At 53.4% G+C, this 14849-nt stretch overlaps 5 protein-coding genes across 5 annotated transcripts; 2 read left to right on the top strand and 3 right to left on the bottom strand.

The window, feature by feature from the left end:
- Nucleotides 1-156: 156 nt before the first annotated feature.
- On the bottom strand, nt 157-2264 carry C8A04DRAFT_32319 (fungal-specific transcription factor domain-containing protein; the record flags this gene model as incomplete). The annotated part of the gene is made up of 6 exons (XM_062782055.1): nt 157-891; nt 977-1231; nt 1308-1600; nt 1654-1746; nt 1808-2044; nt 2135-2264. The coding sequence occupies 6 exons, from the start codon at nt 2262-2264 to the stop codon at nt 157-159; spliced, it is 1743 nt and encodes a 580-aa protein (XP_062633563.1).
- An 858-nt stretch (nt 2265-3122) lies between these two features.
- Nucleotides 3123-4258, top strand: C8A04DRAFT_40128 (uncharacterized protein; the record flags this gene model as incomplete). The annotated part of the gene is made up of 2 exons (XM_062784835.1): nt 3123-4069; nt 4138-4258. The coding sequence occupies 2 exons, from the start codon at nt 3123-3125 to the stop codon at nt 4256-4258; spliced, it is 1068 nt and encodes a 355-aa protein (XP_062633562.1).
- A 3031-nt stretch (nt 4259-7289) lies between these two features.
- C8A04DRAFT_15187 (Intradiol ring-cleavage dioxygenase) lies at nt 7290-8719 on the top strand (the record flags this gene model as incomplete). The annotated part of the gene is made up of 5 exons (XM_062778385.1): nt 7290-7504; nt 7601-7749; nt 7823-7965; nt 8028-8196; nt 8265-8719. The coding sequence occupies 5 exons, from the start codon at nt 7290-7292 to the stop codon at nt 8717-8719; spliced, it is 1131 nt and encodes a 376-aa protein (XP_062633561.1).
- A 1315-nt stretch (nt 8720-10034) lies between these two features.
- C8A04DRAFT_40126 (uncharacterized protein) lies at nt 10035-11380 on the bottom strand (the record flags this gene model as incomplete). The annotated part of the gene is made up of 2 exons (XM_062784834.1): nt 10035-10905; nt 10965-11380. The coding sequence occupies 2 exons, from the start codon at nt 11378-11380 to the stop codon at nt 10035-10037; spliced, it is 1287 nt and encodes a 428-aa protein (XP_062633560.1).
- A 1279-nt stretch (nt 11381-12659) lies between these two features.
- Nucleotides 12660-14057, bottom strand: C8A04DRAFT_32315 (uncharacterized protein; the record flags this gene model as incomplete). The annotated part of the gene is made up of 2 exons (XM_062782054.1): nt 12660-13560; nt 13642-14057. The coding sequence occupies 2 exons, from the start codon at nt 14055-14057 to the stop codon at nt 12660-12662; spliced, it is 1317 nt and encodes a 438-aa protein (XP_062633559.1).
- Nucleotides 14058-14849: the final 792 nt, after the last annotated feature.

Raw genomic sequence — 14849 nt, 5'->3', positions numbered from 1 at the left:
GAATTACTCTAGAATCACCGGTGAGAGCGAGCAAGGGAGAATCCAAGCCACACTTCAGGGCCCAGCCTGACATAACCCGACTGCCGAAGAACGCCGTCCTGTAAATATCTCCGTGCCGGTCTTCGACGGTGCCGTGATATCTATCTCGCCCGTCACTCACGTAAAAGAAGGCGGCACCCTCACCCCACTAACAACAATATCATACACCCTCTTCAGATCCTCTCCCCCTTTATCATCCCCACCAAGACCAAGATCCATCTGCACCCACGCAGCATGCACCAACCGTCTCATCAACACAAAATTCCCCAACGGTCGTCTCCTTCTCGCAGCCTCTATCGCACCGCTCGCCACGCTCCGAGCGTCCTCACTTCCGTTTTCGGTTTGATGCTGTGATGCAGCGCCGACCTCGAGAGCTATGATGAAGAGCGGCCAGGGGCGGGCACAGCCGTGGTTTTGTATGGATGGGTGTCGGAGGAGGGTCAGAGCGCGGGAGACTAGGGGTGTGATGAGGGGGTGGGTGGGGGGAAGGGCGCGGGCCATGCGGAGGAGGTAGATGTGCGTTGCGAGACGGTATAGTTCGGCGAGGTTGGTTTCTTGTTCATGGGTCGGTACTGTTGTTGCCGTGGCTGAGGGATCGGTTTCGGGCTGAGTGTGGGGTTGGGTTTGGATTTGGGTCTCGGTTAGATCGCTGGTGTTTTCGGGGGTGTTGGATGAGGTGACAGTGGTGATGCGGGGGGTTTGGATGAGGGCTTCAAGGCGGAGCTCGAGCCGGCGGATGGCCTGGAGGTGTGAAGGCGAGAGGTGCTGAGGGTCGTCGCGCTCAAGGACGGCGTCGACTGTTTGGCAGATGAGATCGAGGAGTTCGAGGGAGCAACCTGTCGACGGAAGAATCTAAAAGACGGAGACGAGAATATGTTAGTTAGGGGTGAGAGGTTTGGGTATGGGGTCAGGGTAGCATAACGTTGGGAGGACAGACAATTTGCCGCAGAGGTGAGAACACAGCCTTGGAGATTACTTTCCGGTGCTGGGCCAGCAGAATTTGTTGCTTCTCTTTCGGGTACCAGTGCCGCACGCTGAACTTATAAAACGTGTCGTGGTAGAATATCCAGTCGAGAATCATGGCCGAGTCGCCCTCGTAAGATGTATGTGGTGTATGGAAGAGGTTGACAATCTTTTTGCAGCCGCAAAAGAACATGGCCCAGCTCAGGGGCGAGGCGTCGAAGTTTAGGGTCTGCAGAAGGTTAAATCAGAACCAGCACGAAATGTACACGAGTATTAAACCAGAATGGGCACTGAACAGAACATACCTCAAAGATGTTGAGAAGCATGCTAGCCGCCATGGCCCGGAAGGCTTGCATGTTCTCCGTGTTCCCAGAGGTAATGCTGTTGATGACGGTCTGTAGAGCACCCAAAGCCTTGGTCTGATGAAGGACCGCTGCCTCATGTTGGTCAAGGTGCTGGTAAGACAGCGCGGCGATGGCATGTCTTGCTGCCAATGCTGAGGGTGTGTCATCCGCCAGGGACATGCGCACTAACAAGGTGTAGAGTTCGGGCACCTCATCTAAGGCCGAAGACAGGAGACGGGCTACGGGGCTGTATTCTTCAAGTAATCAGCATTCATCTTGTCTCGGCATCGAAAAGGTTGCAGCTTACGGTTGGTGACCAGAAAGGGGTCTATCTGCCCTAGTGTCACGCCCCCGAGAAGCTGGGACACTAACGGGCCCAACGCCTTCGCTTTTCCTTCCTCTAGATTAATAATGTTAGCACTTACTTTTCCGTAACTAGGCTGCGAGGGTACGGAACATACCTAAATAACGCCCTTGGGGGCTACCAGCCCACGCCTCGATATCGCGATCCGTGGCATTGACAAACTCCAGGTTTTTGGACCGCAAGGGTAAGATATGGTGCCGATGGCCTTCAGCAGCCCGGCGGCCATCATTTCCGCGAGGCCAGGAGAGCTGGAGACCGTACCCGGGACATTCGACGCCTCGCCGTTGGCAATTGGTGCATGATGGCTGGGCTCTGTCACAGGCGGTTTTCCGTGCTGCAACAAACATCAAAGTTAGCAAACGGGTTGCTATTTTCTACGTTCTATGATGTTACCCTAATACCCTTCATGTGTTGTGCCACTTACTCCGACAATTCCCACACCGCTTCGAGCTCAACGCCTTGCGGTGCTTCCCACGTTGTGCTGTTCGGTGTGTCTTCTGATTGCCTGGCTTGTCTCGGAAATCAAGTGTGGTAATAGAATTGAAGTTGAGCATTTTCGCCAAAGCACACCCAGACTTCGCGGTCTTCGGACCTTAGATTCGTAGACAGGCCGTCGCGATGGGGCTCTTGACCATGTTGTCAGATCATCAGATGACCCCGCAGCCGTCCAGCGCGTCTGGTAGTTTGATTGGGGCTCTACGGAGGTAACGTTATGGCGACGAAGCTACCTAGTCAAGACATGGACGGCCCCACAAAAACTCAGTTCAGCACGTCAGACGCCTACCGACCGCGTCGATGTTCGTTATGCCCATTTAGTCAGCTAGACGTTGAAGAAGCACCTCGGAGAGTGTGGGACTTCGAACGTTCGGAAATGATCAATGATCCAGACGCCGGCGGGTGAAAGTTATTCGCGGTGAGCATACAATCTTTCTTCACATCAAAAGGTGAAACAGTGTCGCGATTCAAGACAGCAGATTATTAATGGGCGTTAGAGCAAATGGCCCACTAAAACGGCATCAAATCTCTGAATCAGCATCGCCCCACTTTCCTATTTCGGACTGGCCTTCGCAAAAAGTTGCTTGCTCGCGGCTAGCTCCAATAATCAGGCGGGCCAAAAATTGCCAAGCCCCGCTTGTAGAGTCCATCTTCACACTTGACAACGTCCAAGTTTGTCAGCTCGACACGACGGGAACAACTCGTGGGCAAGAAAACTGGAATCATGGAGTTGGAAACGTTTAAGGAGCTTGGGGGTATAAGAGGAGCACTCTCCTCGGCCTCAAACAGTTCAACTCAGCATCACAAAACACACTACTTCATCCACTACTCACTTACAACGCAAATCCAACGCTCACCTTCCACTTAAAATTACTACTCTTACACTAAATCCTCTCACTCCCAACACCAACATAAAAATGTCTGGCCAAAAGATCCTCTTGACCGGTGTGACCGGCTTCATGGGCGGTAGCTTCCTCACCCAGCTCCTCGCATCCTCCAACCCGGACATCAAGAAATCCTCCTTCTCCGCCCTCGTCCGCAAGCAAGAACAAGCCGACATCCTAAAAGCCAAGGGCATCAACGCGATCGTCTTCAACGATCTCGACGACTCCGAAGCCCTCAAGCAAGCCGCCAGCGAGCACGACATCGTGATCCACAGCGCCAACGGTTTCCACGCCGCCTCCGCCAAAGCCCTCATCGAAGGACTCGCCGAGCGCAAAAAGACCACCGGCGGCAAACCCGTCTTCTACATCCAAACCTCCGGCACCTCCAACCTCGCCGACCACCCCATCACCAAACGCTACATCCACTCCCCACCCACCACCCGCGTCTTCTCCGACGCCACCGAAAACATCCACCAATACCTCCTCGACCGCGAAACGGCCGAAGCCTACCCCCAGCGCACCACCGACATAACCGTGACCACCACCGGCCTAGCGCTTGACGTCCCCACCCTCATTATCATGTCCGCGACCGTCTATGGCCGCGGCACAGGGCTGTTCAACACGGCATCCATCCAGGTGCCTATCCTCACCAAAACTGCCATCGCCCGCGGTCAGGCGTTCTATGTCGGCCCTAATGGTGCGGGTGAGTGGGACCACGTGCATATTGAGGATTTGGCCGCGCTGTATGAGTTGTTGTTGGGCAAGGTACTCGCTGGGGAGAAGGTGCCGACGGGGGAGAAGGGGTTGTATTTCTCTGCGGCCGGGAAGCATAGTTTCAAGGCGGTTGCGGAGGCGGTGGGTAAGGCTGGGTATGAGTTGGGTGCGCTGAAGACGGCGGAGCCGGTGAGCGTGGCGTTGGAGGAGTTTGCGGAGGTTCTTGGGGGGAATGCGCAGTTGGCTGAGTTGGGCTTTGCGTCGAGGTGAGTTTATTCCTGGATTTGGTGAACGACTACCGATTGGTACGGCAGTGATTAACTGGTTTTATTAGGGCTGTGACTGATGCTGCATTGGCTCGGAGCCTTGGCTGGGTGCCGAAGAAGTCGGATGCGGACTGGTGGGCGAGTTTTAAGGAGGAGTTTGCTGCGGTCTTGGCTCAGACTAAGGCGTAGTTGGAAATGGTAGAAGGGGTGCCAAGGGGATACTAGTATCAGATGCCTGTTGTTAGTTGGAGATCTCTCGTTTAGTTAGTCAATGTTTGGTAGAACGTTTTGTCCGGCGATTTATCCTTTGGGGGGGGGTCCGTAAGCAGGGGTCATGACAATCTCCTTGACATTGCAATGGTGACTTGTAATCTCTGCGTCCTCAGTTTCAAAATAGCCAATCCAATGTATAGCACTGACGGTGAGTACAGGTACGCTGACCTCTCTGCTGGGGCTTGGCTATGCAATGGTAGAGGTATGAAAAGGCGGAGTATCTATTTGTTGTTCAAAGCCGACTCAGTGACTCCATATCTCAACGGTAGACAATGCAGATCAAGATGGCAAGAAACAGTCGGGCCGAAATAATATGCCCATCGCGTGGTGATATCAATGGTTCATTCCCCCATTCACGAGGTTACCCACCCGTCGGGAAATCTCCCACATCCTCAACTGACCCTAAAGTCGAAATCATGTCTGCTTCCGCAGCCTTCTCGCCGTCCGCCAAAGCTTCCCATAACGCATGACGCTATATAGCGCGTAAGGTGCGCGATGGAGCACTAACCCGTCCTTTGTGTCAGAGGTCGGGAACATTCTGTTTATGATGTTGATACACCGTCCGTATTTTTTCATCCAGTTGTTGCTTTCTTTTTCGGACAGCTCACGAGCCGTGAAGGCCAAACCACATCCGTCAGCAGTTCTTCCGATAGCCTTCAAAACCAGGGCTCGGTTGGGCGATAAGTCGATATTAGGGTTGGGTATCGCTGATCCCATCACGCAAAACAAGCTGACCTTGTCGGCTGCTTCCCAAGATTGAAGGTTTGTCTTCACGCGGTCGGCCCAGATTCTCCTCTTTGTGCCTTCGGCAAAAATCTCTGTCTGCAATTTGTACCGCAAGTCTCTGAAGTCGTAAAAAGCGGGATAACCTGACGTGAATCGGTAGGTCATCAAGTCGGATATTGGAGGTTTCCGAAGCCACCATAGCAAACGGAAGCCTGGACGGCCTGTCGGGACCGGTGTTGAGGCGATAGACGACTTCGGATCGAAGTTTTTAAGTGCCAGTGAGCAAGGAATGTCGAGGTACAGATAGACCGTGTCGTTAGTTGTGATCGGGAGCTTAAGCGAGTCCTCCCCAGTAACGGAAACCGGGAAATTCATCGTTTGGCAAGTGATTCTGATGTCCATGTGGGCTTCGATCAAATGGGGAAAGAGAGTTGACAACTTAAACTTTCACTTTGCAGCATAATGGGGTTTAATAAGGAACGAAAAGTCAATTGTGCGCCCGGGAACAACAAAGCGTTCCTGTGGCCAGCTCCCTCTCCCATACAGTCACAAGATGCATCAAACAAAGCCTTCGCGGCCAACGGATCGCTCAAAGCACTTCAACACGGCCCAAATAAGGGCCAACGGCGAAATGCTGGCATTAACAAGGCGCGTGGAGGCTGAGCTGCCAATCCGCCATTTTTGCCTGTGAGAGTATGCCTCAGACACAGACTGATGTGCAGCAAAGTGCCAAAGACATCAGAAAGAAAGGGAGCAAACGAAAAGAAAAGGGAAAGGAATTAGGAACAACACGAAATGATGAGTCTATAGATATCTTGACCAAATATAATGCTTAGGTAACTTCCAGGTGTGTTGGTATGATGGTCGTCCGCCGCTGCCGTATCCGTCAACATGAGTGAGTGGACGTCCACGGCAGCCATTTTTGGAAACAGCGACTCGAAGTCGGGCACACAGATGTAAGTGGTTGTTGTTCTCCGTCCGATTATTATTAATTGTCAGCAAACAATTTGCAGGTTCGGATTCCTAAAAAGCTCGGTCTTATGGTTAATTATAGCTCGGGTCGTCTCCTTATTACTTCCTCAATGACACAATAACTTTACTCGGTGCAGTCATTTCGACCCTCGCGACGGAATAACACCGAGTCTGAGGCCTCGTCACTCCACGCCGCTCGGATGCCGGAGAAATGGCAGCGGCATTTAAGAACGGCAGACAGCCGACCACAGCCTCGCCGAAAAGAGCTTAAAAGTGGTCAGCACCGTGTTTGAATGAAGAGAATAGGGCCAAAGGATTAACGTTGTCGGGCGTGACCCTCCGCGCTTTCTCGGCCGTTGCCTTCGTTTTCAACTGCCGAGGCCCACTGACAAGTGCTTCATCTAAACAGCATCGCACCTGCAGCAGCCACCCATGTGTTTGGATAAACCAGCAAACAATCGCCCGCGTGCGTGCCGACGAAGCCCGGAGGCCGGGGCCATTGACGGATTGTGTTGCAAGGCACGGCACTGGCGATTCGCTCGGATCCGGCTAGTTTTAACCGGCATGCCCATCTGCAATCCTCCTCGTCAAACCACCCGATTCGCCTGCCGAGACTTATTTTCCTCCCGTCGCAGATTAATCCCCAGAGGCGTGGCATCTTGGCACTTAAACTCTCCACACATAACGCAACGGCCTCCCGCGGGGTGCAAGGCCAATCAGGCATCATGCGAAGGTCAGAGTGCAACCTGCGCGATGTGTACGACGGAGGACAAAGGCGATCGGTCGGGAAGGTGCCGGTTCCGCGGGGACAATACGACCGTTTTTATCCCATGACCTGCGAGCCTGGCACCCGAATACCCTATCGACGGGTGAAGTTGGATATGATGTGACCCGGGTATCCATGGGTGGATTGCGCCTTTTCGTCAGAAAATCCGTCGGCAAGAGCCGAATCGGCGTCAAGGATGGGCATCTCGTGGAATGCGAGGCGGCCCGGGCAAAAGATAGGGCAGGGGCAACAGACGCCGGCGGAGCGGTGGACGTTGAGGAGCGGGGGTACACCTTCCTTGCTTTTATTTATTCTTGACCTACCCCCGTTGAACTAATAGACTTGTTGATCTGCGTGCGGTAGCCTGCTTCCTTGTCTCTAGACAGCTCGCCCTTCCCCCACGAGCCGATCACTTCGACTTGCTTAGCATTTTTAACACACAACACCATGGCACCACTATTGAACACCGTCCTTGCGGCGGGCATGCTGCTGCTGGCAGCCCCCACTGTCGCTCACCCGGGTCACAAGGAGGAGGTGTATGCGCACTCGGCGCTCCCGCTCGAGCGCAAGTCGCTGGCCCACTGCTCGACCAAGTTCAACGAGCCCGCCTTTGTCAAGAAGACGGTCCAGATCCATGGCCGGGAACTAGCGCGGCTGCGGCGTGCGCGTGGCATCGATGTGGATGCGAGCCTGCAGAAGTAAGGGTCCTCGTGTCTTCCGGCGCATTGCGATATGAGATGTCTTGGAGGGTACAACGGTGAAGCGGGTACTAACTGATGATTTGCGCCTCACAGGGAATCTCTGCACCCCCGCGACTACCTTTCGGTGTCCAAGATCAACCACAAGAGCAACAAGACCGTGACGGCGGATATGGACCTCGGCTCGCTCTTCTCGGATGCCGGAGCCTGCATCCTGATGCCCGCTGTCGACCAGGGCCCGTTGTGTAAGTCGGACTCGGCCACGTTTGGGGGCAGTTACGGTTTGTGTTGGGCGCAATTGCTGACAGTAGCTTGAAGACGTTAAGGGAGAGGAGATCCGCAAAGATATCACCAACGACGAGGCTGGTATCCCCTTGACCCTGGCTATCCAGGTGGTCGACTACAAGACCTGCGAGACGGTCAACGACGCCTATGTCGACATTTGGAGCTCTAACTCGACCGTAAGCCATTAGGGTCAGCAGCCGCCCATGCTTGGCTCCAGTTGCTAACAGCTTCTTTCTAGGGCATATATGTCGGCGTGCAGGGCTACCCCGGCATGGGCGACCCCAACGATGCCTCGATCCTAAAGGGTACCACCCTCCGTGGCGTGCAGCCCACCGACGACCACGGTATCGCCTCGTTCGACTCGCTCTTCCCGGGACACTACGAGGGACGTGCCACCCATATCCACGGTAGGTCGTTTACGCTCACTGCTGCCCCCCGTAGAGAAAGTCGTCAGTCTAACAGAGCATGCCATTAGCCATCGTTTACCTCGGAGCGGAGAAGGCGGAGAACAACACCATCACCGGCGGCCGTGCGGCCCATGTCGGCCAGCTCTACTTCGACCAGAACCTCATTACCTCGGCCAACACCGTGGCCCCCTACAGCACCAACACCATGGGTGTGACCGCGAACGTCGACGATTTCCTCTTCCGCCAGGGCGCTAACGGCGATGACCCGATCGTGCGCTACGCTTTCGTTAACCCCGCGGCCGACCCCGAGGGCGACGGCGACTTCTCTGCCGGTCTCTTCGCCTGGATCCGCTTCGGCATCGACCAGACCGCCGACAAGCCCGTCAGCCCGGCTGCATTCTGGACCGAGGATGGCGGCGTCATGAACCCTGATGGCCCGATTGCGCATCTTCCCGGCGGCGGCAACGGCGGCTGGCCCGGCTGGCCCAGTACCAAGCGCGAGGCGGACAAGGAGAGGAAGTGAGCGGGGACGAGAACATGGAGGCGTGAGGAAGGAACACTCAGAAGGGTTAGGAGGAAAGGGTGACACGGTAGATATCTCGCCGAGCCGATGCATGTATTCCTGTCTAGGAGCAGTGTGGCGAGTGTGGGTAGACCTAGTTGGATGGAAGGATCGTGTGGGATTGGTTGGAGGTTAGGGGTAGGAAGTAGTCCGTATGCAAAACAGCGTCAGTCCGAGTCCATGCTATCAAGTTGCCCTGGCCCATTCAACCACAGTTTCCCTAATCGCGGAAACCAAAGCACAAGTCGTTATGTTATGTTTGTATATTTCGAACACCCCAGCAGTCATTAACCCCCCACCTCCAACCCCACCGCCCCCCATTAAGGTCTCTACGCTACTACCTCTGCTCTGACACTTAATAGCCTGGTACAGTGTGAAACACCCTCAAACGGTTTCCATTTGACCGATCCGCTAGCGTATTTCAGTTTCCAATAATTAGCTGTCTCTTATAGATGGCGATCCCCTAGCCCCTCGAACCAAACCATCTTACCTGCATAGATAAACTATAGCCAGCATCCAACATAGAAGAGTTCCACACTATTACTCTATTACATTAACTATTAAGTCGGCGGGTTCCTCACCTGACCGGTCCGAGAGCCGACGATATAAAAAAGTTGCAGTTGCATCAGCTACTAAGTCACATGTAGTATAAAAAGACCACCCAAATCTCCGAAAAACGCTCCAAAGTTTACTAGTAGATCCAACCACCCAAAATGCCTTATTCAGACCAAGATTTGCATGATGTGCTGACTAAAGTGCGTAAAAAAAGCGCCTCCTTAGTGACAGGGCGCCGACACGCTATATCGTCGAGAGCTGCCCTCCGCCGTTCCGATTCCGTGATGCCACCCGCGCTCTCTTCTCCGTCGCACTTGGCGCGGCACCTCGTTGGTGTCGCGCCAAGTGCGACGGAGGGGAGGCCCAAGCCCAAGCCCACCTTGCTCGACGTCGTACAGGTCTCAGAGAGCGATCAACGCCTATGCAACGAAGGATGGACACGCAAGAGAGTCACTTATGAAGGGGCAGCTAGTGTGTTTGACATTACACTTGCCCATGAGCTGTCCTTTGCCACACTGCAGGCCGATCTTCCTTAGCCATGACTTTGCTGGCGCACTTTACACAGCCTCAGATGGCCGAAACCTACTTGCAAACCTTCTGAGGATCAGCGGTGACGAATCTTGCTCAATTCTGGACGACTAGGAACAAGGGTTCAGCTGTAAACAACTTTCAAAACGGTGACCAACCCCTCAATTTGACGATTGGCCGAGCCTCCCACCACTCATTGTTCCTGCTGCCCTGCCGATGACGACAAAGCGCCGTCTTGTGGGCTAAGCTTAAACCCTGGCCCGTAACGATCGCGGAACACTGAGATGCCAGCCCTATCCGCAGGAGTGGCCATTTCTGGCGCAGGATCCATCGGCGCGATGTACGCAGTGCGAGAAAAGTCTTGCGAAATTTGTTGGATCGAAGCATCGCTGAGCTGCCCCCCAAATTGCACGCCCCTCTGCCCGAGCGTTATGTTCTTAGCATGTACGATCTTCCCGGTCGCAGAAGCGAAGAACTGAAGTATGTCTTCGTCCCCCTTAATGTTCTCGAAAACATTGATTGTTACTTTTGTCACATTTTCGTTGGCCTTGGAACAAATGTCCAGACAAAGCCGCGCCGTATCCCATTCCTCCTGCAGCCTTCCGAGATCAGCTGCATCCTGGGATGACGATAGAGCCATCTTGGACTTCGCCATGAGCCGATCCATTATGCTCTGCAAGTGCTTTTCCAGTCGCTTCGCCGTATTGCTAAGAGTGTCTTGGCATTCTTCTAGACCTTCTCTGGTGATACGCTCGGCTACAGCAGGAGGTATCGCGTGTGCATCAGTGGAGCGCTGACTATGATCGGCCGCTAATAGGGGCTGGATCCGGGAGATATGAGCGGATAACTGAGCGCAAATTGCGAGGCCTTGCTGCGTGCTCGACCGCTCCTCCTGCATCTGCCGCATTTGGATTGCCTCCTCGTCAGACTCGCTGGCGGCTCGTGAGAACGTGGATTCAAGTTTTTCGTCGATGCTCTGGAGACGGTCTTCAAGATCGGTCGTAGCATCCTTGATCATAACTTTGTATGCTTCGAGCCCTTCGGTGGTGACCGAGGACTGGCGGCTGAGTCGAGGGGCAGGTATCAGCACTATTGGGACGAGGAGAGGATTTGAATGACTCACAGGTTCGCGTCTGCAAGCGCGATGTTTATCGTTGACTTATACCCAGCCAGCATCCTACGAAACTCGTCGATACCGTCACCCATGTACTTCAGCTTCGCCCAGTCGCGAAAGCTCGTTTTTGACCCACCAGAGCGCGACGAGCATTTCGCGATCAGCTCGCCGAAGTCCTTGCAAGCATTTCCGCATCGGAGCAACGGTAACTTAAGAGCCGTGAAATCCGTATCCTTGGTTTGCTCCACCGTCTCGGATAGCGCCCGTAGGACTACATCGAGTGCTTCGAGCTCATCCACTAGGTCGCGTACGTTCTTGGGATGGCTGCGATAGCTCTGGACCGTATCGTAGAGCAGGGTGCTGGACTTTAGCGCAAATCCTACCAAGGCTACCAGCCCCGAAGATATGCCTATTATTTCTGCCATTACGCGAACGATAGCAATAGAAAAGAAGAGCGGGAAGGGCAGCAGAAAAATACAGAACAGGGAAGTGCAATCAAGTTCGTGTATCCCGGCTGTGTCGTGGAGTCAGAGCGGAAATAAGCGACGTGGGGTTGACCCCGCCCTTTCGAAAAGGGGGTGCGGAAACAGTGGGTTTCGATCGAAGAGTCACGTTAGATTCCGGTTCGTGCAGGTGAGTTAACGCCTGCGGGCGAAATAACATCCGTCCATCCATCCACCCGAATACCTCAATCATGGCAAAATAGAAATCTTTATAGGCAGACCTCAATGTAGGGAATGCGAGTCGTTGCCACCTCTTGCATCCGTCCGGCTCGCTCAGAGACTAATACGCTGCTAGATTCTTAATTTGCCCCCCATCTTTTCATCACCAGAATTTTCCACCATAACGAACGACTCATGAAATTTTCCTTGGAGTCCCGCAACAGAATTCCCGCAGCTCTCCATACGGCCTCCCATTTCGTTCAGCTCTCTAGTGCAGGATTGGGTTTCTCGCTGTCGATGACAGAGACTGGTGTGCTGTGACGGACTGATGGTATCTATGTCTACCTTGCTGCCAGTGCTGAAAGGCGTGTCGGATTGAGGTTGTCGGTTTGGTTGCCAACGACCGTTCCCGATCAGGTCCGAGAGGCTTGAGACGGCACGTGTGTCGTCCCTGGAAATGCTCTTTTGACGCTCTTCGGTCTCTTCGGTCTCTTCGGTCTCTTCGGTCTCTTCGGTCTCTTCGGTCTCTTTGGTCTCTTTGGTAATATCCTTGAGAGCGTGATCAGCTCTAGCGCGCGCAGCTTCGCAGATGGCCAGGCAAGCCAGGGTGACATCTCTCTCCTCCTCCAACCGCTGCCGCTCTGTTTTGCTGATTGGATTCGACATTCTGCGTGATTTGTAGCATAGAACAAATCAAAGTTCTGATAAGCGAAACGGAGAGGAAAGATGGAGAACATATACACGCTGTCACAGAAGAGAGATGAACATGAAGGCCCATGTCGGGTGGCGTTGTTGCGGCTACCGCTGGGATCATGCTGGGAACATCGCGGCATCCAGGCTGGGAGCAACCTCATCAAGTTCCGCTCCGCCAAGGTTATTCGGATCGTGTACGGTATCCGCTAATCCTCCATTTTCCTACTTGCGGCCGCATATGAGCCTTTGCGACAAATATGATATCACTATCTCTTATATAGACGAACAAATGAAGCCATTTGCGGCACGAGACTCAGTTGAGCTAGCTGTGACGCTACATCAAGTCGCGCTACATAGCGCTCGGATTTTGCCTACTTCCCTCACCCCCAGCTGCCCCTTTCGAAGATATGACTGGATTTGCAGTAGACTCGAGCTTGATACCCCGGCCATGGCGTTCCTGGAAGCCGAAGCTAGACCGGTTCACCACCTCATCCGAAACCTGGCGTAAATCGTCTTGCATGGGTGATCTGCCATTCACGGCATTGTGAAAAGCAACAAGGGACATATCGCGTGATACCTGCTGAAGGGATTCATCGCTGAGGTGACCCCCAAGTTGCCTCGGTCGCATTCCGTATCCTCTGTTCTTAGCGTGTATCGTCTTGCCATCCGTTGAGACCAGGAACTGGACAGCATCATCGCCCGTAGCAAAGTTGTCAATGACGCTGATGTTCTCGTTCAGATTCGCGTCCGCCTTGGAGCAGATCTCAATGCATTCGCGAGCCGACTCCCAGTCTGCCTGCAACTTGGCAAGCTCCTCCGCTTCCTCCTCGTTCGACATGGCTGCTTTCGATTTTTTCACCAGTCTCTCCATCAACTCTTGCATATTCTTGTCCAGTATCGCAGCTGTTACGGCGAGCCTGTTCTTGCATTCCTGAATACCTTCGCTGGTGACTCTGCCGGGATCGATCGAGCCCGGAGAGCTGGGATTGCGCCGCATGGGTGGGACTTGGATCTGATCAATGTGGTCGGAGAGTTGGTTGCAGATCTGGAGACACCTCTGCGTGCTCAAACGGTCCTCCTTGATCTGCAGTAACTCGGCGGCGTCTGTATCGGACGCTGATACGGTGTGTTGAAATATCGACTCAAGTTTGTCGTCAATCACTTGAAGGCGATCTTCGAGGCTGGCAGTGGCGCTCTCGATCATGGCTTTATGCTCCTCCAGTTTGTTGCTGGTGATGGAGGATTTACGTCTGAATTTCGACCAAGGAGTTAGTTGGCCACGTTGGGGAACACGGGAATATATATAGGGTAGGGTGAGAAAGAAGACCTACAGAGTCACGTCGGTTACGGCGATGAGGATAATAGACTTGTATCCCGCCAGCGACCGCCTAAAGCTGTCTACATCATCACCCAGATATCGTAGCCTAGCCCAGCCTCGGAAGTTCTCCAGGGCGCTGCCGGATTTCGACACGCAGCTGAGAAGCTTCTGTTCGAACTCATGGCAGGCAGTGCCGCATCGCTTCAGAGGGAGATTGAGCGCAGAAAATTCTGCTTCCGCCGTGACACCGATCGTCTCGGTAAGTGACCGTAGGGCTCCTTGCAAAGCCTCAAGCTCTTGTTGGAGATCTTGCACAGTGTCCGGATGATGGCGGATATTTTGGACCGTTTGGTAAAGCGCGACGCTGGATTTGAAGGTGAACCCTACCAGAGTAAGCAATCCGGAAGCCAAACCTATGCCTTCTGCCATCTTTATTTGTGCTTTGATGCCACAGCAGTCGTAAGTTAAGGTTGCGGGGTTTGCCTGTCGTCGAACCGCCGGCTCCACTTCGTTTAGTATCTAAATCTTAAGCGGGGAGGCGGGGTTGATCAGAAGAAACCGCCCCACCGTTACATTGGAAACCCAAATCTCGGGTTGTCAGCGTCCTGTAGTTGGTATTAATTTACAATGCCTGATGTCCGAATGATTTACCACAAGCAGGAAGGCACCTTTTGCAAGTACTTATGGAGAAACCGATACAAACATTAGATTAATCCGTACAAGAAATGCTAGATGGCTCTGGATATCAAAAGCACTCACTGTATAAACGACCACGGAAAAGGGATAGAAGCGGCGAAAACTTCCCGAAGCGATGGCAGACACTTGTCAAAACTAGATATGCGCTTCATCTGGCCTACGGCGCTAGGGTCTATTTATCCGTATCTATCCCAGACTTGAGACTTCGTCTTCCGTTCAAATAGCGATATCTAACCTATTATGCCCGGTGATTTAGGATATAGTATGCCCATTATTATAATTATAACAGCTGCTAATAATAGAAGGAAACGATGTATCCTTGGCCAGTTATAGTTACTGGGGATGAGACGGAGGAGGGTCGAAAGCCAGGGATAAGGTAATCATCCGTCCTCCGTGAAGCTGCACCTTTACCCAGTCCACGTGGTTCCCCTAATTCCCAGTCGTATACTACGGAGTATCAGCTGCTATATTATCATCGGTAAATCCTTGTAAGCAAGTGGGATCGGACGCTTTGGAACGATACAA

This window comes from Dichotomopilus funicola (genome assembly GCF_033296635.1).
Source record: "Dichotomopilus funicola strain CBS 141.50 unplaced genomic scaffold C8A04scaffold_85, whole genome shotgun sequence".
Lineage (NCBI taxonomy): Eukaryota > Fungi > Ascomycota > Sordariomycetes > Sordariales > Chaetomiaceae > Dichotomopilus > Dichotomopilus funicola.
The sequence above is the reverse complement of the archived record's forward strand: the minus strand, read 5'-3'. Positions and strand labels throughout refer to the sequence as shown.